The 24893-nt window shown below is 36.7% G+C and overlaps 1 protein-coding gene across 5 annotated transcripts in view; it reads right to left on the bottom strand.

The window, feature by feature from the left end:
* The window catches only part of PLEKHH2 (pleckstrin homology, MyTH4 and FERM domain containing H2), a 104396-nt gene that overhangs the window by 25430 nt on the left and 54073 nt on the right, over window positions 1-24893 (bottom strand). For 4 of the 5 annotated variants that reach the window (XR_008700236.1, XM_055539947.1, XM_055539945.1 and 1 more), the window contains 9 exons: window positions 21923-22003; window positions 17635-17814; window positions 13591-13699; window positions 12548-12660; window positions 8110-8289; window positions 6142-6239; window positions 4024-4201; window positions 2973-3128; window positions 383-480 (listed from right to left, as the gene is read on the bottom strand). Coding sequence is in view for 3 of the 5 variants with exons in the window: in XM_055539947.1 (XP_055395922.1) it covers window positions 383-480; window positions 2973-3128; window positions 4024-4201; window positions 6142-6239; window positions 8110-8289; window positions 12548-12660; window positions 13591-13699; window positions 17635-17814; window positions 21923-22003 (1193 nt within the window). In the remaining 2 variants the exon portion in view is untranslated. The remainder of the gene's footprint in view (window positions 1-382; window positions 481-2972; window positions 3129-4023; window positions 4202-6141; window positions 6240-8109; window positions 8290-12547; window positions 12661-13590; window positions 13700-17634; window positions 17815-21922; window positions 22004-24893) is intronic. The other variant, XR_008700237.1, reaches the window with a different exon arrangement.

Genomic DNA, 24893 nt, shown 5'->3' with positions numbered 1-24893 from the left:
CTCTTATTACAGATCTGCAGTAGGATATTTGAATATTCAGTCTTATGGAAAAAATGTAATATTAGTGTTAAAGGAAATTTTGAAAGTGAAAAACTGTATCAACTACCCTAAGAGAGCAACAACTTTTTTCCTTATAGTTTTCTTCTAATCTTTGTCCAAATACATATTTTTATAAAATATAATTATTCATGATATTTAAAGAATACAATTAGAGACAAAATTTTAGGTGACAGTTTCTTCCTACAGAAAGAGCTACCATTTTAGGAAAACATATAAATAAATATAACTTTTAAGGCTATTAGACAGGAAACTAAATTTTAGGTGCATGATTTGAAAGTAAGTGTATACTCTTACTTTGGCACTTGGCGACGGTATTACACACCTGTTTTTATAAGTGAGACGAACAGTTCTCGTACCTTCCCATTTTCCAGGCTGCTGTTCTTTAGAAGCCTGTTCCCATTTGGAGATAATGTCACAAATCTAGAAGGGAAGCAGAAAATGGAGACTCATAATGTTTTTCACATTGGGTATTTTTTGAAGACAACCATGTCTACAGACTGAAAATTTTCAATTAGTGCAATCAAACCAAATGGACTAAAGCTTTCTGTTTTAAGCTTCTGCAGCTCTGAGTTTAGAATTTAATTATAAATCACTCTTTGGTCCTCTTATCCTTTTGGACACACATTAACTTTGGACTATGGCCATGAATTTTTTACTCAAAAAGGAAACTTAATGAAGGACTGCATGAGACTGGAAACAAGAAGATTCCAGGAATTTTTTCATGATTTAGTCACTGAAAAGCAATTTTTCCACCTTCTGAGTTTAAAAAGATTGGAATAACTGAAGTTATACCAAAGAATTCTGAAATATAATGTTAAGGTTCTTGGGGAAAGAACAAAAATTCTTCAGGAACAAGATAAATTTAAAAAATCTTGTCATTTACAGAATTATAAATAAAAGTTTTTAAAATTACAGGGTAAGCAAGTATTCACCAAAGCCCCTAATATTTATTTACTCAGCTCAAGTCAACCAAAAATACTAGCTTATCTTCTTGATCAATTATTAAAAGTATTCAAGAAATGTCTGTCTCAAAAATTTACATTTGGAATTGTTGATCTGAACAGGATATACTTGAAACTGCAAAGAAAAAGACATTCATTTATCTAGATGCCTCAAAATGCTGCTGAAGAAACAGGTGGGAGTGGGGTGGAAATCCTATCTTCTGACCAGCACTCCTAAGGAACTAAGTATGAGTTTTAACATATCGCATATTTAACCCATGGAGATCCAACAGATCATTCTGCAAATGGAGCTGGGCTTTGGGGACTGAAATGAAAGTACTGATGTTTTATATGCTCTAAACTCATGGGTGCATTCCTTGCCTTGCCCCAAATATTTCATCTCTAAATCAGAGAAGTGCCTTTACTCCATAACAAGGTGCTTACTCCCAAGAGCAATAAGGACCACGTCAAGTAAGAGGATCCAGACCTGGTTCCAGCTATTTGATTTTTCATTCTAGGCCTCAGTTTCCTCATCTGCAAAATAAGTGGGTTATTTCTCTAAGGTTCCTTATGGTTCTATATCCTGTGCTTTTAATCACTGCCATTGCTAGATGGAAACTTCATTAAAGCTATTTTACTATGACCCAGAAAACATTTTTAAAGAATCTTCCAATTCTCTGTCTTTGCTCATGATCTTCCCTATGTCTGGAACTGCTTCTTTATTTCCACAGGTGCATTTTCTTGTGTGTCTTAGTTTCTCAGTCATGTCTGACTCCTTGCGACCCAATGGACTGAAGCCAGCCAGGCTCTTCAGTCCATGGGATTCTCCAGGCAAGAATACTGGAGTGGGTTGCCATTTCCTTCTCCAGGGGATCTCCCCGACCCAGGGACTGAACCTGGGTCTCCCACATTGCAGGCAGTTTCTTTACCATCTGAGCCACCAGGGAAGCCTGGTACATTTTCTACCAGTCAAAGTCCAGCTGAGATCTTCCCTAATTTCCACTGAATGTAATCTTTTCCTCTAGAATGTTCACCACATTCTTAAACTATTTATCATTTTCAATTTTAAGGTTATCAGTGTATAAAGCTACTCTTCCCTAAGCAGATTAGAAGTTCACTATGCACAGGGAATATTTCTGTTCCTTCTTTATATTCCCCAAAGGGTCTGCTCCAGCTCCTGGGACACAATGTATGTGCGTGAGTGTGCAGCCATGTCCACTTTTGGCAACCCTATGGACTGTAGCCTGCCAGGCTCCTTTGTCTGTGGAATTTTCCAGGCAAGAATATTGGAGTGGGTTGTCATTTACTACTCCAGAGGATCTTCCTGACCCAGAGATCAAACCTGCATCTCTTGTGTTCCCTGCACTGACAGGCAGATTCTTCACCACTGTGCTACCCAGGAAGCCCTGGGACACAATATACAGTTAAATGAATACTGAGTGAATGAATAAAATGGAAACCCATTTTATTAGAGCTTCCATACCTCCACTCTTTCTACCTTAATGTTTAGGGTATTATTACTATTATTAATCTTCTTCCTGTCTCTAACACGTAGGATGTATGTGTGTGAGGGGTTTCCCTGGTGGCTCAGTGGTAAAAAAATCTGCCTGCCAATCCAGGAGATATGGGTTTGATCTCTGGGTCGGGAATATCCCTTGAAGTAGGAAATGGCAACCCACTCCAGTATTCTTGCCTGGAAAATCCCATGGACAGAAGAACCTGGTGGGCTACAGTCTATGGAATCACAGAAAGTCGGACATGACTTAGCAGCTAAACAACAACAACAATGTATGTGTGTACAGATTTTATTCAGAATTCCTTGGCTTCAACAAAGTCCAACAATACTTTTTTATCATGAAGATTAGATTGCTTATATTTTTGGAAAATTCTTGAACTAAAACTTTTTGCAAATAGCAGAATAACTTCTTTGCTGTTTGCTGGGTCTGCCTCCTTAAAAGGAGTTGGTTTTACCTTGATGTTTCCTTGAAGACAATGCTCTAAATCCCGGCCGGAAGGATCATCTGTGAACAATGCAAATCCAGACTGTGCTGGCTTCCTCATCCCTGTATCTTGGTTCAAAGTATTCAAAAACTCTTCCACTGTGGTGGATGCATCAAATCCAACTACCTAAACAGAAACAACATAGTCCTTCTCTTAAAAGGTACACACATTTCAAACCTAGATTTCAGGGGGTAAACAGGGCATACCTGATGCATGATTAATGATAACATATATTTATCTAGGTGCTTTAACTTTTTTTCAAAGTTCCACTGGAGAAAATTAATGTCATCTTAGTCATTAGCCTGACATAAGAATTCCTGGCTTCAGCCAACAGACATGAATTCAAAATAGAAAGATCATTTGACAGCTATAAACTTCTTGCAGAGATATTATGCTGGCCCATTATGAACTACAGAACAGTATGTAATCTTCAAACAAAGGGAAAAAAAACAAAAGAGAAATACACTTAAACATATGAACACTTTTAGCATTCAATTTTTGTTTCTTTAATATACAGTTAAGTATCTGAATTCCATGATAAAAGGCTTAGAGCTACAAAGACTAATTGCCAGCTTTGGAATGTTTGCTTCAGTTAATAGGCAATCACCTAGATGTGAGTTGGAAGGGCCTGGACAGTTTTTCTGGAGAATTCCTAAGATGTGGAGACTTTAAAGGGACTAAACCTGTACACACCCCATGTCAGTAATCATTTTCTCACCTAGCCAGTACACTGCTGGGGGAAGCCCTCAACTGAAGTACTTTTGCTTTTCTCCATCAGAATTATAATGGTAATGAAAATCCTCCCTTATTTTATTCAATATGGATTTTTTAGCATGCATCCTTTTTTAGCAAAACTGTTTCAAAACTCAACTGTCCTGACAGGAAATCTAATATATTTGCATGTTTATCATTGCCAGCTGCTGACAGAAGTAGGGTGACAGGCCTACCTCTCAACACCACAGAGGTCATTCACAGGATTCTGGACTAAGCATGTGTTCACTGGGTAGAAAGTCTAATCTACCTGATATATTCCATTCATGAAGTGCACAGGGATACTGAAGGGCAAGGAATGATGATATGGGTTTCGAAGAAGGGTGGAAAGAATCTCCATTCTTGAGGGTCTTGCTTCTCGATCTCCATTCTGTTGTGTTCTTTCTACACATCTCTGGCAGTAAATGGCATATTTTCCAAATTCTGTCCTATAATACAAAACTTAAGATAAAACCTAAGAATAAATTTAATTAAGATATATGAAACCATTAAGGAAACTTCCCTTGGTGTACATTATTACAATGTATCATGCTAATGTTGACAGCATAATATTATATTATCATTATTGAATGATAATATTAACTGCTATATTAATATACATTAATATTAGACAATGTTAATTATCATAATCACAATAATATAAAATATAAAATTAATATTATATAATGTTGATATATATTAATATAATATTATCATCATTGAGTGATAATATTAACTGCTGTCACTTTTCTCAAATTCTAGTGTCTTTACTTTCACCACCGACTAAACCAGACTTCCCACAAAGCAATCTTCATCATTATTGTATTATTATTATTATAATCACAAAATAAATTTAAAATTACCAGACATTACATGGTCAACATATAGTGATTATATTAACAAATATAAATAAAATAACTGTATAAAGACTGCTGCTGCTGCTGCTGCTAAGTCGCTTCAGTCGTGTCCGACTCTGTGCGACCCCATAGATGGCAGCCCACCAGGCTCCCCCATCCCTGGGATTCTCCAGGCAAGAACACTGGAGTGGGTTGCCATTTCCTTCTCCAATGCATGAAAGTGAAAAGTGAAAGTGAAGTTGCTCAGTCGTGTCCCGACTCCTAGCGACCCCATGGACTGCAGCCTACCAGGCTCCTCCGTCCATGGGATTTTCCAGGCAAGAGTACTGGAGTGGGTTGCCATTGTCTTCTCCGTATAAAGCCTAGAATAGGATAACTTAAGAAGTGCATGATGAAGAGAGTTCTCTTTTGAAGAACACAGAGGTTAATGCCATTTCTGCTGAGCAAGGTAAGAAAATATCTTCAAACAAAAATAAAAATGTATTTTCTTTGGGACTTCCCTGGTGGTCCAGTGGCTAAGATCTGTGCTCCCAATGCATGGGGTACTGGTTTGATGTGGTCAGGGGACTAGATCCTACATGCCACAGCTAAGACCTGGCTCAGCTAAATAAATAAATAAATATTCCTTCTTTATAAAACATGTACTTCTTTAAAAATGTTAAGCCTTAAACAAAACCACTGGGGTAACTAAATCCTGTAAAAGCTGGATAGAGATCTTATTTGTCCTTATTTGTTACATATAATTTTCATTTCACTTATAAAACCAGATTGATAATATACCTAAATATATGTGCATTCAAGTTTTAGGTGGGCTTTAAAATCTCACCTTTGTAGGGGGCGGGTGGTTCTCAGTGACTACCATTGTAATCACATGACCTTGATGACAGAGTCTTCAAAAATATATTATGAGCTGGAAGATATTTTCCTACTGTTTCCAAGCTGTTTTTTCGTTTCATCGTTTGTTTGAGTCCCAGAGTCTATTTAAACAACCTAATATGAACCTCTTGGACAAAATGATCCCAATCACCCTTGGCTGGGCACCCTAGGCCCCACTGTAAGAAAGCCATTCTAACAGTGAATTGGAAAAGTCTTTTTCAAAGAAGTATAAATTCTGAGGCAATTCAAATACATATAATTATAAAAGGTGGGAAAACTATCAGAGAAGTCTTCTACATAAAAGAATTAAATGTGAAGAAAATAGTAATAGAAAAAATAAGGAAACAAAATAATTGCTTTTATTGGATGAACACCCACTAAGGATAAGACATTCATACTTGAAATGTACACAGACTTTTAACTTAAAATATTCTTTGTCAGCTTTTCAAGCTTTTAGTGCAACCTTCCATAAGAGATTTAACGTAACAAAGGAAATATCTTTCTAGCTCTGCATAAATGATAACCAAAGGCTTCCTGTATCAACATTTGTTTCACACATTCTTCCACAAATGTACCTGGCAGGTTACTAAATACCTATGATTTATTGCAGACAGAGAGGCCACATAAATGGTGCAGTTGGCTAGAACTCTGCATACCTGGAGTCTGCATTTCTCTTTAGGTGGAGCCTGAGGAGCCACAGGAAAGGATGATGGGGAAGGAAGAGCCCAACACAGAGCGCCAAGAGTTGCCAGCCCTGGACAAAGAGAAGCATCACAGGTCAGACACCATGTGGTCATCAGAGATCTAAGTCAGGGGGAGTGTGACTGAGAGAGGAGGTGACAGCGAAGGGATGATAATAGTCTTTCTTGATCCCAAAATGTTTTTGCTTTTTTCCACATAGACATCATCTCCTTAGAGCATTATAATACATAAAAGCATAAAAGCTTCATATTGGGTCAGAACCATAATCCATCTAGTTATGTATTCAGTTATCTACAACTGAGGTATCAGAGGATATCATATGGTAATCCTTTTTGATATTGCACAAGAAGGTTAGGGAAATTGTTCCCTTTTGTTCATTTATGTGTTAACTCCTTCACTGAAATATAAGTAATGGCAGTAAGAAAGGGCAAATTGAAAAGTAGTAAAAAAATAATTTATACAAAAAGCAAAACCTATCTACCCATACATATATACTTAAATAGCTAACCAAGGGGCAAGCACAAAAATATTAACAGCGGTATCTCTAGGTAATAGAGTTATATATGACTTTTATTATTCTCTTGCTCTGGTCTGTATTCTATTTTATATCTTAATTTTTTTAATTAAGTATAACTTCAATATTTTTTTTAAATGTCATACAAAAAAGGAGAAGGGGGGAAAGGCCCAGCCCTTGAAGAATTTACGATCTAGGAGAAGACATTACATACATATGTATATATATATATATTTAAACAGTAATCTATAATACAGCATCGCTAATACACTGTAATAATGCTTTTTTAAATATAACCAATGGACGGAATGATTACTGATGCAGGAGTCAGGAAAGAATCTATGCGAGGGATGTTGCTTGGGCTGGACTGTGAAGTCCACAGGTAGGAAGAATGCAGAAAGATCTGGATTGCCAGGTGAAGGATAATGCAAAGGCAGGGTTGTTCAAAGAATGAGGAGAGTTTATTCATTCGTTGTACACTGGAGACAGGATGTATAAAATGAAGCGGAGAAAGAGGAGGCCACTGGAGCCAGATTATGAAGGGCCCCTGATAGACACGAAGTTTAAGTTTCAGAACCCCGCTCAGGCACAGGTCCCCTCCAAATCCCTGGGACAGGCCCTGTGAGCTGCCATAGTCATATGACATGCTCATTTGTTGTTTTAAAATTTGTAAAAGTAATAAATTTTGTATTCTTTTTCTTAGTATTCATTGCACAAGTTTCAAGTCCCACAAAACCTAGATCCACTTCCGAGTCTAGGGTAAGAAATTTCTATTTTATCCTGTGACTGACAGGGAGTCAGTAAGCAAAGATTAAAAGAACCATTCACTGAAGAGTAAACACAAGTGACTAAAACCCTCCTGAAAATAAATCTGACTGTAATAATTAAGGAAATGTATACAAAATCAATAGTGAAGTACTACTTTTTACCTGAAAAGAAATTAACAGATGAATTACACTGAATATTGTTGAAGATATGGAAAATTCCAGAAGTGGACACAATGAAATTCACTGGACTTGCACACAAAAGTTAGGTTCAAAGATGTCTATTGTAGTGGTATTATGGGAAAGGTAATTGGAAAAACCTAAACGTGTAGCAGTTGATATTAATGCAACCAGTATTAATGTTTTGAAGACTGCTAAAGGCTATAGGGGAAATTTATAGTTTTTAAAAAGTATATGCACACTGTAATGTTAGTAATGTGAAAAACTGTGAGTGTATAAATATACACATATATACATTTATATATAGATTATAGAAACTGAAAGGATATACATCAAAATAGTAATAGTTGTTTTTCTATTTCATACTTTTTGTATTTTTCAAATGTCTATATTGAATATGTATTATACTTACAATCAGGAAAACAACATCATTCAAAATTGTGTGTTTATGTATCAACACATACCTGCAGTGGTCCTGGTTGATTCTGTGGCTGTCTCCATCTTGTCTGTTTAATGAGCTGACAGCAAATTTCATTCTGTAGCTCAGGATGTGTCAGACAGATTTGCAAAGCACTCTGGGCTAGAGATATGTGGTAATCAATTGCGGGAGAGTCGACTGCCGCATTTATAAAAAGTTGGCAGGTCTGAATTAAATGAAAAAAATAGATATACTCAGGGTGAGAAAGGATAAGATTTATTCTGCATGAATTATATTGATTCTCTTACTAGCAAAAGTTTTTGTTTAAAAGGATGGAAAAGATATATTGTGATAACATTAATCAAAAGAAATCGGGAGTGGTGACATTAATATCAGACAAAGTAGATTTCCAGGCAAGGAATTCTGCCAGAGATAAAGAGCATCATTTTATAATGATAAAGGGGTCAGCTCATCTAGAAGAGGTAACAATTCTAAATGTTTTAATAATATAGCTTCAAAATACATGATGCAACAAGTTATAGGACTGTAAGGAGAAATAGACAAAATTCACAATTAAAGTGAGAGACTGCAAAACCCCCTTGTCAACATCTGAGAGAACAAGCAGGTAGAAAAATCAGTATGGATTTAAAAAACCTAAACAATACTATCAATCAACCTGACCTAATTTGTAGAATAGTCCACCTCTGAGCAGAATATGCATTCTTTTTAAGGGCATATGGAACATTAATAGCCCCTAGAGTCTACTGGAATACAAACTTCATAAAGACAAGATATTTTCTTGTTTATGTTTATACTCTCTACACAGAACAGAGTTCAACCCCTTCTCATCTTTATTTTTTTCTAGTAATATCAATTGGCATCTTTAAGAACTAGTTTACTGAGGAAAGTATTTTGGCAAATAGTAGCCTAAATAACTTAAAGGTAATGTAAATACATACTGTTTTTCCTCCAAAGAGATTAAATTTTAGAGTAGATTACTAGGAAAAGGTTATAGCATAATCTTTCCTAAATATTTTCCAAAGTAGGATATTAATACTTATCATTCTTCATTTTAACAGTTCATTGTAATAAAACTGTGAAATTTCATTTTGATCTTGACTAGAGAACTCTTGCTTGAGGAAGTTTGGGATGGATTGCCTAAAGGCATGTTAAGCAGCTTCAATACTCATAAAATGTTCTATGAATTCTAAAAAATACATGCATGCTAATTTAACAACCCCAAATTACTGTTATAAATGTATCAAATAACTTCAGTTATGGTGTTTTACATGTCTATTTGTTTCAATGAATTAAATACATTGGGCTTATTAGTGACATTGAAATCTGAGAGTAAAATGAAGTGCTGGGAGTTAAATCTTTTGTGAGGGCTATTTAAAAATCTTAGTCTTTTTTTTCTTATAAGAAATGTCAGAAAACAAAAAAAGTACTGCTTGTGACAGGATATAGTTGGATCTTGGTTTTTTATACACTCTGACAATCTCTACCTTGTAGTTGGAATGTTTAGATCATTTAAATTGAATATTAATTATTAGTATGTTGTTGTTGTTGCTTAGTCTCTAGGTCACGTCCAATTCTTTTGTGATCTCATAGACTGTAGCCTGCCAGGCTCCTTTCTCCATGGGATTTCCCAGGCAAGAATACTGGAGTAGGGTTGCCATTTCCTTCTTCAGGGGATCTTCCCGACCCAGGGATCAAACCCGTGTCTCCTGCTTGGCAGGCAAATTCTTTACCACTGACCCACCTGGGAAGCCAATTATTAGTATGGTCAGGAATAAATCTCTCTTAGTCATGATTAGCATTCTTTTTTTTAAATTTATTTTTAATTGAAGGATAATTGCTTTACAATATTGTGTTGATTTCTGCCATACATCAACATGCATCAGTGGTAAGTATACATATGTCCGAGGATTAGTATTCCTTTAACATGATGTTGGAGTCTGTTGACTAATATTTGATTAGTTTTTGTATGAAGTGCTCTGTTTTCTATAATATTTTCTGGGGTTTGCTATAAAAATAATACTTACTTCACAAAGAGAATCTAGTGACATGATGACTGAGAATTGCTTCAAAATAACCTAGTCTTGGGGAGCAATAGGGATAGGAAGAATAAAACAAAGCTGGTCATAGGTTGACAACTGTGGAGCTGGATGGTGAGCATCTTATACTTTATAATATTCTCTTTACTCTTACATATTTTGATATATACATAAGCTTTGAGCTTTACCCAAAACAAAGTAAAAGAAAAAAAATTTACAAAATTTCTTTCTTTCCTGTATTTTGGGACACCTTGAACAGCACTGAGATTATCTACATTTACAAAGTTTGGTAAATTCCCCTGTTTAAATTTTTATTCACCTGTGTAATTGGTTTTGGCCATTTATATTTTGTTATATAGTTGATCACTTCATCCAGATTTCAAATATATTTGTATAAAGTCTGTCTTACTTTGGGTATTTGTGTATTCTACAGGTGGAGTTTTAAAAACACTCCATGATGGTATTTTTAAAACATGAACAAAAGTAGAGAGGATAGTATAATGTACCCATTACCTAGTGTCAAAAGCTGTCAACAAGCATTTTGCCATACGTGTTTCATTCAATCTCTGTACTCACTTTTGTCTGTACTATTTTAATGTATATCATGTTATTTTACTAATACTTCAGTAGGGCTCTTCAACTGACAAAGATTTTTCCACATAAGCATCATGTCATCATCATCCACTTCCCAAATTAACAATTCCCTAGTATTATCTAGTAAACAAATAATTTTTTGAGATGGGAGGAATATAGGCAAGAAAAAGAGAAAGATAAAAACTGAAGACTCTAAGAGATTAAAGGGAAAATGAAGTATCAAGGTGCCAGCACAGAGTCAAGACAAAAATCCATAGAAGATACATTATATTCTGAGACTGAAATAATGGAGGAAGAAACAGATGAAACAATGTCTCTTGGGATGAGAGATTCGAGGTGATCATTTCTGATGCCCTCTAATTTTTCCAATGAAGTTAAATTTGTTCTGAGGAGCATTACTTGAGTAGGGAGTTTGAGGGGATGTGACCAAAGACAAGCAAAGAGAGACAGTTGGCCCTGAGGAATGAAGACCATAGAGTTACACAGGCTCCAGTCCCCACAGATATTTGATGCTCTCTAGCATGACACATGCAATTAATACAGAAGCAGGCAAAACCACAGCAGTGATCTTGGTACGAGTTTGGCTGAAGAATGCATGGGACCATAGATCCCAAGGAACTATAATGCTCTTTCTTGATCTCAAAAAAAATAAATTACTCAAAAAAAGGTCTTAGTGAGGATGAGAAATGGAAGAGTAAGAAAGTAAGAGAGCTCATGGGCTAAGAGATTATGGTTAAAGAAAGATATATTAGGATTTAAGATTTTAGAAGTGGTGTACTTATGAGGCATGTTGGGGTCAAGGTACGGACATGGAGAATGAAAAGGTAAAGCAGGGTAGACAGCAAGCTTATTGACATTGAGAAGGTCAGGAATCTTAAGGCCATGGCATTGGTGAGCAAAGTGAAAGCAAAGTCATTTAGTGTAATGGCAAAGTTTAAGGCAGAGAGAAAGAATGTGAGTTAGGAGCCAAAATCCTTAAGGAAATTTGAGGAGTTACCAGAAGGTGACTGATGACAGAGATAATGGAAAGTGAAAGTGTTACGAAAGTGAAAGTTTTAGTCACTCAGTCATGTCGGACTCTTTGTGACCCCATGGACTGTAGCCTATCAGGCTCCACTGTCCATGGGATTCTCCAGGCAAGAATACTGGAGTGGGTTGCCATGCCCTTCTCCAGGGGACAGTGGGGCGGGGGTAAAGAATGATATAACTGGCAAGTTTCAAGTGATCAGGGACTTAATAGAGGTTGAGTAATAAGAATTTGAGCTAATTATATTAGCACTGGAGAAGAGGAACAGTGTTGACTCCTCTCCCAATAGTGAGGTATGGTGATGTCAGAAATCTCTCCATCTGAGAAGCTGAAGAGAAAATGACTCTGATATTAAGTCTTTCACATGGTCCAAACTATAGTTTATCATAGAAATTTCAAATCCTCACACAGAAAGCATATTAAATTCATCTAACTTTATTTCAGTATATTTTCTTTGTCATTGTCATATTTTGAATTTTCTTGTATAACCTATATTTTTATTTTTTCCTATTAAAATGCTTAATGATATATGTGCTGTGCTAAGTCACTTCAGTCATGTCTGACTCTTTGCGACACCATGGACTGTATGTAGCCCGCCAGGCTCCTCTGTCCATGGGATTCTCCAGGCAAGAATACTGGACTGGGCTGCCATGCCCTTCTCCAGGGGTTCTTCCCAACCCAGGGCTCGAACCCATGTCTCTTGCATCTCCTGCATTGGCAGGCAGCTTCTTTACCACTAGCACCATTTGGGAAGCCCCGGCAAACGTTAACTTCAAGTTTGTTGATAATGCCACATAAAATTTTACCTTAAATAATTTAATTGCTTCTGTCTGTAGAGCTTCTGAAGGTAGTGTTGTCAGAGGGGAAATGATTCCTTCTTTGCTGTGACACAAAGTAGGGTGTCTCCATATCTGAGAGGCTAAGTACAAAATGAAATGTAAATAAGAAACAGAAAGAATTACTTACTTGGGCCTCACATTAAATTAGCCCTTTAGAAATTAGCTCATTCAGGCCTGGCTCACAATTTAAGTCATAAAAGTCATGAAAAAACCTCTGATAATATTATTTCAGTTTCTAGGCCATTGGGATTCTCATATTTCTCTTTAGGATAAATTAAAGTTAGACGAGGTTGGTATAAATATTCTAGGCCAGAACAAGTCTATCAGGACATTGGTTATGTTGCTTAAATGTGCTAAAGATTGGTGACCTCGGTAGGCAGATGACTGTACATGAAAGGGAGCTGGGGGCAAGTTGCAGAGAAGAAACTAGAGAAGGAGAAGATAGAAAGATAAAGAAGAACTTGAAGTCATTCCTAAAATCAACATTTATTGAATTCCTATGCCAGATCACAAATAAAATGTGATCTCTATTAAGTAGAGCAGAGTTTAGAATCTAGGCTATCAATGGGGAAACTTCAGCCATTTAAAAAAAAAATTCAGTGCAAAGCAACAAATGCTATGAAAGGGTTAAATGGTAAAGTGCATTGGGACATAATTTTAGTATTTATTAGGCACCTTTCATGAGCCATTTGCTGAGTTGGGATGGGTTGGATGGGGGACCTCCTAAAGTAGATAGGATTTCGTTAGATTGGTGGGGAATGTGAAGGAGGGAGGGCAGTCCAGGCAGAGGGAGTAACGTGAGCAAAGGCAGAGAGGTGAGACAGGATACGGCATGTTGATGAATGATGGTGCCCCTGTAGCTGAAGAACCACAGTGAGAATCCTAGCCCATGACAAGCAAAGCCAGAATAGGAATCCACAAAATGAAATCCCCAAAAAGAAAACTCTACTAGGCAAAGGGGGTTAGGGCCCATTTCATAAACTATAAAGACTTATACATTATAAACTTACAAGGTTCCCCTTCGATATTTAGCAACTTGCAAACAAGTTGTTCAAATTCAGATCCAACATTCACATTGTTACTTCCAGCTGCGACAGTCAGGTGATAAAGCCAAGTGTCCTTAAAAATTAAAACATATTAATAGAGATGTTACCAAGATACAGTTTTTGATGACTTAAGGAAAAAACAACTTGAATAGACAGTAGAAAACTTTGACACTGGAAAAAAAAAAAACTCTTAATTTTTAGATAAAACTAAAAGCCACTTAGGCTCATTTGAATTGTGCTCATAGTGCCTTTTTCCCATTGTTCACATTTTTATTATTTTCTTGGAAAAGCATAAGAAAACTAAGAAAGTAATATGACATTAAGAGGCTAGAATAAATATAACTAACAGTCTTTTAAGGAATACAACAAATTCTATCAAATTTAAAATCTGATTCCTCATACATACAAATAACACATAAAAAATACTTAAGAAGTCCAGAAAATTTAAAGAAGGAAACAAAACCCAGAAGGAACATACCTCAACACAATAAAGGTCATCTAAGAAAAATTAATAGCTAGTATCATACTCAATGATGAAAAACTGAAAACTTGTCCTGTAAGATCTGTAACAAGGCAAGGATGCCCACTCTTGCCACTTTTATTTACCATACCGCTGGAAGCCCTAGCCACAGCAATAGAGCAAGAAAAAGAAATAAAAGGCATCCAAATTGGAAAGGCAGAAGTAAAATTATCTCTGTTTGCAAATGACACTATCTTACTTGTTGAAAATCCTAAAGACTCCATAAAAACACTGTTAGAACTAATAAATTCAGCAAAGTTGCAGGACACAAAATCAACATACAAAAATTAATTGTGTTCATATACACTGCTGCTGCTGCTACTAAGTTGCATCAGTCGTGTCTGACTCTGTGCGACCCCATGGACAGCAGCCCACCAGGCTCCCTGGTCCCTGGGATTCTCCAGGCAAGAACACTGGAGTGGGTTGCCATTTCCTTCTCCAATGCGTGAAAGTGAAGTCGCTCAGTTGTGTCCGACTCCTAGCGACCCCATGGACTGCAGCCTACCAGGCTCCTCCGTCCATGGGATTTGCCAGGCAAGAGTTCATATACACTAACAATGAATTATCTGAAAAGAAAATTAAGAAAACAATCCCAAAATAATGGCCAAAATAAAAAAAAAAAGAATAAAATACTTAGAAATAAACTTAACCAGGAAGGCAAAAGCTTCATACAACAAAAACAATAAAATACTAATGAAAGAAACTAAAGTTGACACAAGTAAATGGAAAGACATCCAGTCATGGGCTGGAAGAATTAATATTAAAAATGTCCATGCTACCGAAAGCAACCAATAAAGGTTCAAAGTAATCTCTATCAAAATCCCAATTTTAAAAAACAGAAACAGAAAAAACAATCTTAAAATTCATCTGAAACCACAACAAGTCCCAAATAGCCAAATCAATTTTGAGCAAGAAGAACAAAGCTGAGGCGATCATACTTCCTAATTCAAAATATATTACCAAGCTACAATAATAAAAATAGTATGGTACTGCAATAAAAACAGACAGTAAGTTCATTAATGGGCCTAATTATTGTCCTATTAGGCTAATGGGACAGAATAGAGTCTAGAAATAAATTCATGCATATATGGTCAACAGATTTTTGATAAGGTTGCCAGAATACAGTAGGCAAAGGATAGTCTCTTCAATTAATGGTACTGGGAAAACTGGGTATCCATATGCAAAACAAAGAAATTGGACCCTGATCTCACACAACACACAATATCAACTCCAAAAGGAATAAAAACTTAAATACTAGACCTGAAATCATAAAACACCTGGAAGAAAACACTGAGAAAAAACTTCTTGACATAAGATTGGTCTTTCTTATGACATCAAAAGTACAGGCAACAAAAGCAAAAATAGCTATGCAGAATTATATCAAATCAGTAAACTTCTGCACAACAAAGGAAATCATCAATAAAATAAAAAATTAACTTACTGAATGGGAGAAAATATTTGCAAATCATATTTCTTATAAGGGGTTAATATTGAAAATATACAAAAAGCGCATACCATTCAATGGCAAAAAGACAAACAATCCAATTAAAAAATGGGAAGAGGATCGTTTGTCCAAAGAAGACATATAGACGGCCAACAGGTACACGAAAAGGAGCTCAACATCACTAATCATCAGGGAAATGCAACTGAAAATCACAATGAATTATCATCTTACAAAAAAAAGAAAAAAGCCAAGAAATAACAAACGTTTGTGAGGATATAGAGAAAAGGGAGCCCTGTATACTGCTGGTGGGAATGTAAATTGGTGCAGCCACTATGGAAAAACAGTATGGAGGTTCCTCAAAATTTAAAAATAGATCTATTATATGATTCAGCAATTCTACTTCTGGGTATTTATCTGAAGGAAGCTTTGCAATATAAATTTATATAAAACAGTAACTCAGAAAGATATACGCACCCCCATGATCATCACAGCATTATTTACAGTAGCTAAGACATGGAAGCAACCTGTGTCCATCAATGGATGAATGGGTAAAGAAAATATGGTATACACATACAATGGAATGTAATGGAGCCCTAAAAAGGAGGAAATCCTGCCATTTGTGACAACACAGAAGAATCTGGAGGACATTATGCTAAGTGAAACAAGCCAGACACAGAAAGACAATTATCATATAATACCACTTATATGATGGATCTAAAATCATCAAACTCACAGGAGTGGAGAGTGGAATGGCGGTTACCAAGGGTTAGACGGAAGGGGAAATAGGGTGATATTCATCAAAGGGTACAAGTTGTAGTTGTACAAAATGAGTAAGTCCTAGAGATCTATTGTTTAGCATCACGGTTTATGGTTAACAATACTGTATTACATACTTAAAACTTGCTAAGAGGGTAGATCTTATGTTAAATAGTTGTTATCACACACACAAAAATAATAATTAAAAAAGAGGACAAGAGGAAAAGTGATGGATAGGTTTATGGCACAGGTTATGGTGATGGTTTCATGAGTACATAATTATTCCAAAACATCAAATTGTATACATTAATTTTGTATAACTTTTTATATGCAGGAAACAAAGAAAAAAAAACCCATTTTCTGCTCCCCAAATACAGTAGTTTTTATCTTTCTATTAAAATATATATGTATATTTTCACATAGTTGAGATTATATTAAGATTACATTAATATGCTCCTTATAATATATTAGTAAAATTCAGAAATTATAACAATCTATTTTTAATATAAAAAATATAAAGCTTGCAGGATATTTTATCATACGCATACATTTAATTAATCAATTTTTTATCGTTGGCCATTTAGACGGTTACTAAATTCACACTGATAAAAAAATACTATAAAATCTGGGACTTTCCTGGTGGTGCAGTGATCTTGCCTTGCAATGCAGGGGACTTGGTATTGGATCCCTGGTTGGGGAACTAAGATTCTGCACGTCGAGAGGCCACTGAGACTGTATACCACAACTAGAGAGAAGCCTGTATGCCACAATGAAAGATCCTACGTGTGGAAACTAAGACCTAACACAGCCAAAAATAATAAATAAAATTTTTAAAAAATACCATGAAATCTAACATCTGTTAAGTAAAAAAGGGTGTATATTTTCTGAGTTTGAAATATATTAAAATAAAATTATTTTTAAAAGAATACTATGTCTAACAAATGTATATGTCTTTGATTGTACTTGCTGTGCTGTGCTACGTCGCTTCAGTTGTGTCCAACTCTGTGTGAACATACAGACTGCAGCCCTCCAGGTTCCCCTGTCCATGGGATTCTCCAGACAAGAATACTGGAGTGGGTTGTCATGGCCTCCTCCAGGGAATCTTTCCAACCCAGAGAACGAACCTGTGTCTCTTATGTCTAACCTGCATTGGAAGGAAGGCTCTTTACCACCAGAGCCACTTGGGAACCCCTTGATTGTACCTACTTATGCTCATTTGAAAATTATTACCAATACTTAATCATATTAGTCTAACTCATTCTAAATCAACCAGTTAGTCCTTACATACCTTTTCATGCTTGGATCCAATTAGGAGGTAAGTTGGGCCTTGGTCTTTGGGGTGGATCACAATAGTGTAATGTGTGGATAACAGACTTCGCCCACTGGCTTCATAATCTTCATCTGAATCACAGGATCTGTCAACCTCTTCAACTTTAGCCTCCCAGAGTTTGATCTGACCTAAAGGAAACTAAAGTAAATATTAGTAATTGTAAGGACGGAACTTCCTGAATCTTTTCCTGCTAAAATTTTTCATAGTCCTTTTCATTCTTGGCTTTATTAACCATATCTGTTTTTAAATGAATGCCTAAAGGTAACTGGATTATCTACACAGTTAACATGCCAACTGTGGTATAAGAGAACAATCTGAATACTAGACATTTAGTTTTTGTGGGAAAAGCAAGAAGCCACTTCTGTACAGTGGTTCAAATTATTCAATTTGACCAAAATGATCCACTACCTAGTCAAGCAATTAGGTTATTCAGTCAAAATATTCATTTGACTTTTAACCCTCCAACAAAATTGATTTAATTTTGGATTTGGATTGGATTGGATTAATTTAATATTGGATTAAAAGGATAAGTGTAGACATAGTCCCAATACTATCAATAAAAAAGTAAAAAAGTCAGACAGCTAGTGTGAAGAAGTATGATTAACTATCACTGTAAATCCCAATAAATGAAAAATGTTTTGAGGCTATTTTTATATATGAAGAGTGAAAACGTGAAAGTCACTCAGTCATGTGCCACTCTTTATAACTCCATGGACTATACGGTCCATGGCATTCTCCAGGCAAGAATACTGGAGTGGGTAGCCATTCCCTTCTCCAGGGCATCTTCCCAACCCAGGACTGAAGCAGGGTCTCCCTCACTGTGGGTAGATTCTTTACCAGCTGAGCTACCAGGGAAGCCCCCTATATGTATATGTTGTTTAGTCACTAAGTCATGTCCGATTCTTATGTGACCCCAGGGACTGTAGCCCACCTGTCCATGGGAATATTCCTCTGTCCATGGGAATATCTCAGGCAAGAATACTGGAGTGGGTTGCCATTTCCTTCTCTAGGGATCATTTCCCAACCCAGGGGTCAAACCTGTGTTTCCTGCTATGGCATGCAAATTCTTTACCACTGAGCCACCAGGGATATATGTACATGTATATATAAAATAAATCACAAAAAAATGCCATGATTTCTTCCATCTTAATTTAACGGTAAGAAAAAAAATCTTAAAAATAATTTACATTAAATTTTACCTACTCTTTTACTGACAAAAACAATTATTTGCTATGTTTTAAAACTTTTGCTTTAATTAAGTACACTTATTCCAGGAACATACACAGTCTGCTTGAGATTTGTAGCTTTTAAACTATCTTACCTAGATATCTTATCTAAAATGCAATATTATCTGCCTAATACTTGATTAATAGGAAAAAATTAACTTAATTACATGTGTTCTATTTTATAAGAAAAACTTCTTTCCCCATTAAATTCATAACAATTATTTTCTGAGTAGTTAGTATGTGCAAAGTACTATTCTGGGTACTGAATGAAGAAAATTTCCTTCTGAAGGAAAAATGTAAAATTTAACTTATCTATATTTTCATAAAAAGAAAGGTAGTAAAACAAAAATAATAGGGCGGCAAATTCACCCTATTTATTTTAATAAGTAAATAAATAAATAATAAATAAAATAATAATAATAAAATAATAAATAAATAAATAATAAATAAAAAGCAAGCTTTAAAAAGTCAGGTAAAGAAAACTAATTCTATTATGATAATACGTGACAATACTATCCTAATTGTGTCTTCTAGGCATATCTAATCATATGATAATCAAGGTTCCATCCACCGCAATATTTAAGGATGGTTATTCCTTTTGAGAGTCCCTTGGACTGCAAGGAGATCAAACCAGTCAGTCCTAAAGGAAATCAACCCTGAATATTCACTGGAAAGACTGATGCTGAAACAGAAGCTCCAATCCTTTGGTCTTTTCATTGGAAAAGACCCTGATGCTGGGAAAGATTGAAGGCAAAAGGAGAAGGGGGTGGCAGAGGATGAGATAGTCAGATAGTGTTACCAACTCAATGGACATGAATTTGATCTAATTTCAAAGGAGAAAGTGGAGGACAGAGGAGTCTGGCGTGGTGCAGTCCATGGAGTCACAAAGAGTCAGACATGACTCAGTGAATAAACAACAACATTCCTTTCACCAAAGGATCACCGTGACTCCATAAACAGTGAATAGACCTCGCGTTTTTAAATATTTTGACTGAATTTTTAAAAAGACACTGATCGAGATAAAGACAAATTGTTTCTGAAACATGTATTGCACAAAATGAAGTTAGCCTATACTGATTCACAAGCATTCTAATACTTTTCCACTAATTATAATGGATTTCTGCTCATCTATTTATTTTCTTCTGACTTGTTCCTTCTATGATCAGTGTTATCCATTTTTATTAAATAATAAAAATTGTTATTAGTAGTGGTAGTAAGAACATTTAAATTTTACTCTCGGTAAATTTTAAATTACTTTTCTATTTATAAAACACACACTTATAGAAACTTGGTAAAAACTGAAAGGCACCCAAAGAAGGCGGGGCTTTCCTGGTGCCTCAGATGGTAAGTCTGCTTGCAACGCAGGAGACCCGGGTTCAATCCCTGGGTTGGGAACATCCCCTGGAGAAGGAAATGGCAACCCACTCCAGTATTCTTGCCTGGAGAATCCCAAGGACAGAGGAGCCTGGCAGGCTACAGTTCATGGCGTGGCAAAGAGTAGGACACAACTGAGGGACTGACACTTTCACTTTTCACCCCCAAAAGGAAAAAAAAGGTCATCCATAATTCTACCACCACTCAACATTTCGGTACAGTTCTTTCTGACTTTTCTGCTATGTGTGTTTTAAACAGATGTGCTAGACTGAGGATTATAAACTCAGCATCCCAATCAAATCTTCCTGTAATTGCAGAAAAGAAGCTGGGCACTATATTCGTCAGAATTAGAGCTTGCCTGAGAGAATTTGCATGTAATGTGGAAGGTGAGGGTGTCAGAGGAGTAACTGTTCTTCTGAGACAGCTGCAGTCAGATGCCTGGGCCACTGGGAGCGTCACAGAGGCTTCTCAACTGCTGAGGACCAGCTGCCTCTGTGCTTTGGGCTCAGACTGCTGGTCCTGCCTTCTTGGACCTTCAGTGGCAGCTTCTTCCCCAACCTCTACCACCCTGACTTTCTAAAAGTTATGTATGTCCCTAATTCTATGTTAAAATTGTTATAAATGGAATACACGGAGCGGCTGCGGTTTTCCTGATTGATAACTGAGTTAGGGTTATATTGGGATATACAATTTTGTCATGTGCTTATTCCTGTATTATTTTAATGAGCATGTTCCCACACTGCTTCAGAGACAACACTCTCAAAGCTTCACTGTGTTAATTTCCATCCCATGAGCAATACTGAGAATAAGGAAATGCCTTTTAAATATGGCTCGTCAGGGACCTCCCTGGCAGTCCAGTGGTTAAGACTGTGCACTCCCAATGCAGACGATGTGGGTTCCATCCCTGGTCAGGGGACTATGATCCCACATGCTGCATGAAGTGACCAATAAATAAATAAATACGGCTAGTCAGAACCAAGAGTACAGGCTGCAAAAATAGAACAGAGAAATACTAACTGACCTATGTGGTCAGTGGACCAAGAAGTCTGGTCTCATTAATACAGTAATCACTCACAGGCTGCTATTCTGTGAAGCAGGCATCATTGTTTTATGCAAATACTCTTGATCCAATGATAATTAGGCATACATTTCACCTTTGGAAGACATCTTTTTCCTCTGAAAATGAAGGTAACTCAAGTTCTTTGGGGAAGAGATTAATTAAAAATGAACCAATGGGACATAAATAGGTAGATGGATGGATAGATAAATGGTGTCTAGGAATTCAAGGGCCTGGGACAGGACTGGATTCTTTTTTCTCTTCAGCTTCTTTCCTAGCTTGATGCTCCCATCATTCAAACTTATCTATTCTGTCAGGCCTGAAAAATATGAGAAACTGATGGCTGAGAGTGGGGTAGAGGAAGATTTTTCTAGGTCTTAGAAGAAGCATTAATTAAAAGTTGCTAAGGCTTATAATTAAGAATCAAGATCCCTGTAGGCCTATGATTACCTTAGTAATAAATTTTATGCAAAATTTCAACATCAAAAATTCTAAAATTTGGGCTAGCAATAGAACAGTGAAAGGAAAAACTTGAAGCCATAATCAACAAAAAATTCCTCTAATCAGCATATTAAAAACATATACATACCTTATCTTCTTGACTACGAAAATAATATAATGTTTTTCCTATAAGTTTACACCAGACTCTCTTGGAGTAACCATGTTTTACCTGAAATCATATTTCAAAAAATTATAAATGTAGCGCAGAACTCTGACACCTTAAAATATGGCATATACACTCTTATTTGAAGCTATTTGAACAGCTATCCAGTTTGCTCAAGTTATTGCTCAAGTTATAGGTGACATTTTAACCAGACTATCTGAATGCTCTTTGCAATTCACCTGTTAGTCTAGTAGCATGGCATGTTTGCTCTCATGCTCACCACTCAACATTTAATGAGTGTTTACTAGATGTCAAACATTACACCTAAGACTAAGGATTAAAAAATGCCAATTTCACAAGTAAGTATTTTTCACAGTTTCCATATTACATAGATTTCCAATAATCCTGTGGCTCTCCAGGTTAACATATAATGTTAGAAACAAGAAGACTGAAACCTAAGAATTCTAGTGATTTCCAAAATACAAAAGTTTCATTCATTCAAAACACTTGATGCCTTCTCCAGAAGCATACACACAAAATAATAAACACAACATTAAAAGCTACTATTATATATTGAGTACTTCCTATATGTCAGGAACTATCTTTCGTGACTGGGATGGAATCTGAATCTGGTTCTTGATTCTAGTCGGGGACTGGTCTAGGTACTGGGGGGGCGGATATGAGCAAGACAGTTTCCTTCCTTAAGGAGCTCACTGCCTCATGAGGCAGACAGACAACCAAACCAGCAGTGTGCTACGTATCTTCATTAGGAATACAAAGTTTGCACACTTAGATGTGTTTTGTGTGTGTGGGTAATTTACACACACATTCTACACATTTACACATAAATTCGTACTGAATATTACAGGTTTTTCACTGTTCAGTGGCTTTAGTGAGATCCTCACTATTGGGTTTCGCAGGTGGTGCTATGGTAAAGAACCTGTCTGGCAATGCAAGATCCTCACTGAGTTCCTCCTGCCCCAGTTCTGTCCAGGTTCAGGCACTGAAGATCTCTGTCAGACAGTCCCAGCTATACCCTCAAGTTTAGAAAAACACCAAGAACCCCATTCCCTCCAGTGGATAAGATCTGTAATGGGTTCTGTTGCCCCAGACCTAGAATGTGGTGTGCCTGGTTGAGCTTGCCCAATACTTCCACTACCCGGGCAGCCCCGCCAATCTTTGCCTTGAGGCTTGACCCTCTCTCCTTTGATAGTTAGAGTGGACTTCAACCTGGAGAGACCCACCACCGGGAAACCAAGACGCTGGCTCGTAAAACCAAAGCCCAACATTCCGCTGTCATGCTTGCCCATGGTCATAAACATGAAGAAGAAAAATAAAGCAGGAAAAGAGAAAGAAGTGCTTGGTGAAGCAGGGGATGTGTTTTACAATTTAAAATACGGTGGTCAGGAAGGCGTCACCAACACCGAAGAGTCAAGCCCCAGAGGAGGGAGGTGAGCTATGCAGTCACCTGAGAGAACACTCTGGGCAAGGACACAGCAAGCCCCTAGGTCCTGAGACGGTGTGTGCCCACGTGTCCGAGACTGAGCGAGTAAGGGGAGACGTCACTGGGGGAGGGGCAGCATGTGGGGCTGAGAAGCACACGTGTTTTGCGGGGACCTTGTAATGACAACATATAAACAGAGAAGAATGGATTTTGCAGTGGGCAAGTCACAACAGCAGAAAGGGCCTGGGTTCTGAGGTCAAATGGACCAAGGTTTAGATTCCAGTTCTGCCACATACTGGATAGATGATGCCCTCAGGCAACTGACTTGACCTCCCAACTTCTTTCCTTAACGTGGGATGACTGTACACCTCAGCGGGCTGTTGTATGACCAAAGGAGAATATGTAAATAAAGGATACTAGTAGTTACTCAATAAACACTTCCTTCCTTGCTATGCCTAAGGAGAAGTAAAACACATGTTTCATTTAAACCCACAAATGCAGCCAGTCTTTGGGCTTTCCAAAGCATGGTTTAAGCAAACAAATAACTTCACCATCTAACAGTCTGATGGATTTAAAATGTTGCTTGAGGAGAAACAACAACAAAAAATGTTTCATTTGGCAAGAAATGCTTCGGTTTAATTAAATTTAGAAACATGTACTTACAGAAAAATATACTGGAAGTTTTAAATAGTTTGTGTTATACAGTTTACTTTTTTCTTCTTTTAAACAAACTCCAGAAAGGAGTCTCACTAAAATTGAAGCATAATGCATCTGGCTATAAAGAGTATACTTTGGAAATGATTTATCTTTAAATAGAGCAATGTGTGCCTTTGAGGAACTACAAATTAACGAGGACCTCTGCCAAGTCACTGTAAAAGCTGTGTTTTAAAAACATAGTCTATCTTTTTAGGTAAAACTGATATGTTAAGATTTCTCCCAACTTTGACTTATTCTGAAAAAAAAAATCATAATAAATTACACTAGAAGAATTTGCACAAAGATTTAAAGACAATTTCAAACTTCAAGGCTTTGGTGAACCAAAAAGCTGAAAGAATAACTCTTTTTTTTTACCTTGCATCCATAACAAAGGTATTTGTATTGGTTCTGTCTGAAACTTTGATGACAAATAGTGTATTGTTTCCTGATTGGCCTCTGTCATCACACAAAACACAAGCTCCCATGGTCTTCTCTCCTCTACTATATTTTCATGCCTATAACCTTCTCCCCTACAAATCCTGTCACCTGTCTCGCTGACTTCATCATCCAGGGGAAACTCTTATGATAATAGCTAGCATTTTGGATGTCTGTATGATGTGCCAGGCACTGTAGCACTTTACACACTTAAATAATTTAATCTTCCCAGTACCCTGTGAGATTGGCACTAATATTATTCCCACTTTACAGAAAAGGACACTAAGGCACAGAGGTGCTAAGTAATCTATTCAAGGTCCCACACGCAGCAAATTTTAGAGCCAGGATGTGCACTGGTGTGCAGTCTGGCTCCTGAACTCT

The sequence above is a fragment of the Bubalus kerabau genome, chromosome 11, assembly GCF_029407905.1.
Source record: "Bubalus kerabau isolate K-KA32 ecotype Philippines breed swamp buffalo chromosome 11, PCC_UOA_SB_1v2, whole genome shotgun sequence".
Taxonomy (NCBI): domain Eukaryota; kingdom Metazoa; phylum Chordata; class Mammalia; order Artiodactyla; family Bovidae; genus Bubalus; species Bubalus kerabau.
Note: the sequence above shows the minus strand (reverse complement) of the source record. Positions and strands in the feature narration are given on the sequence as shown.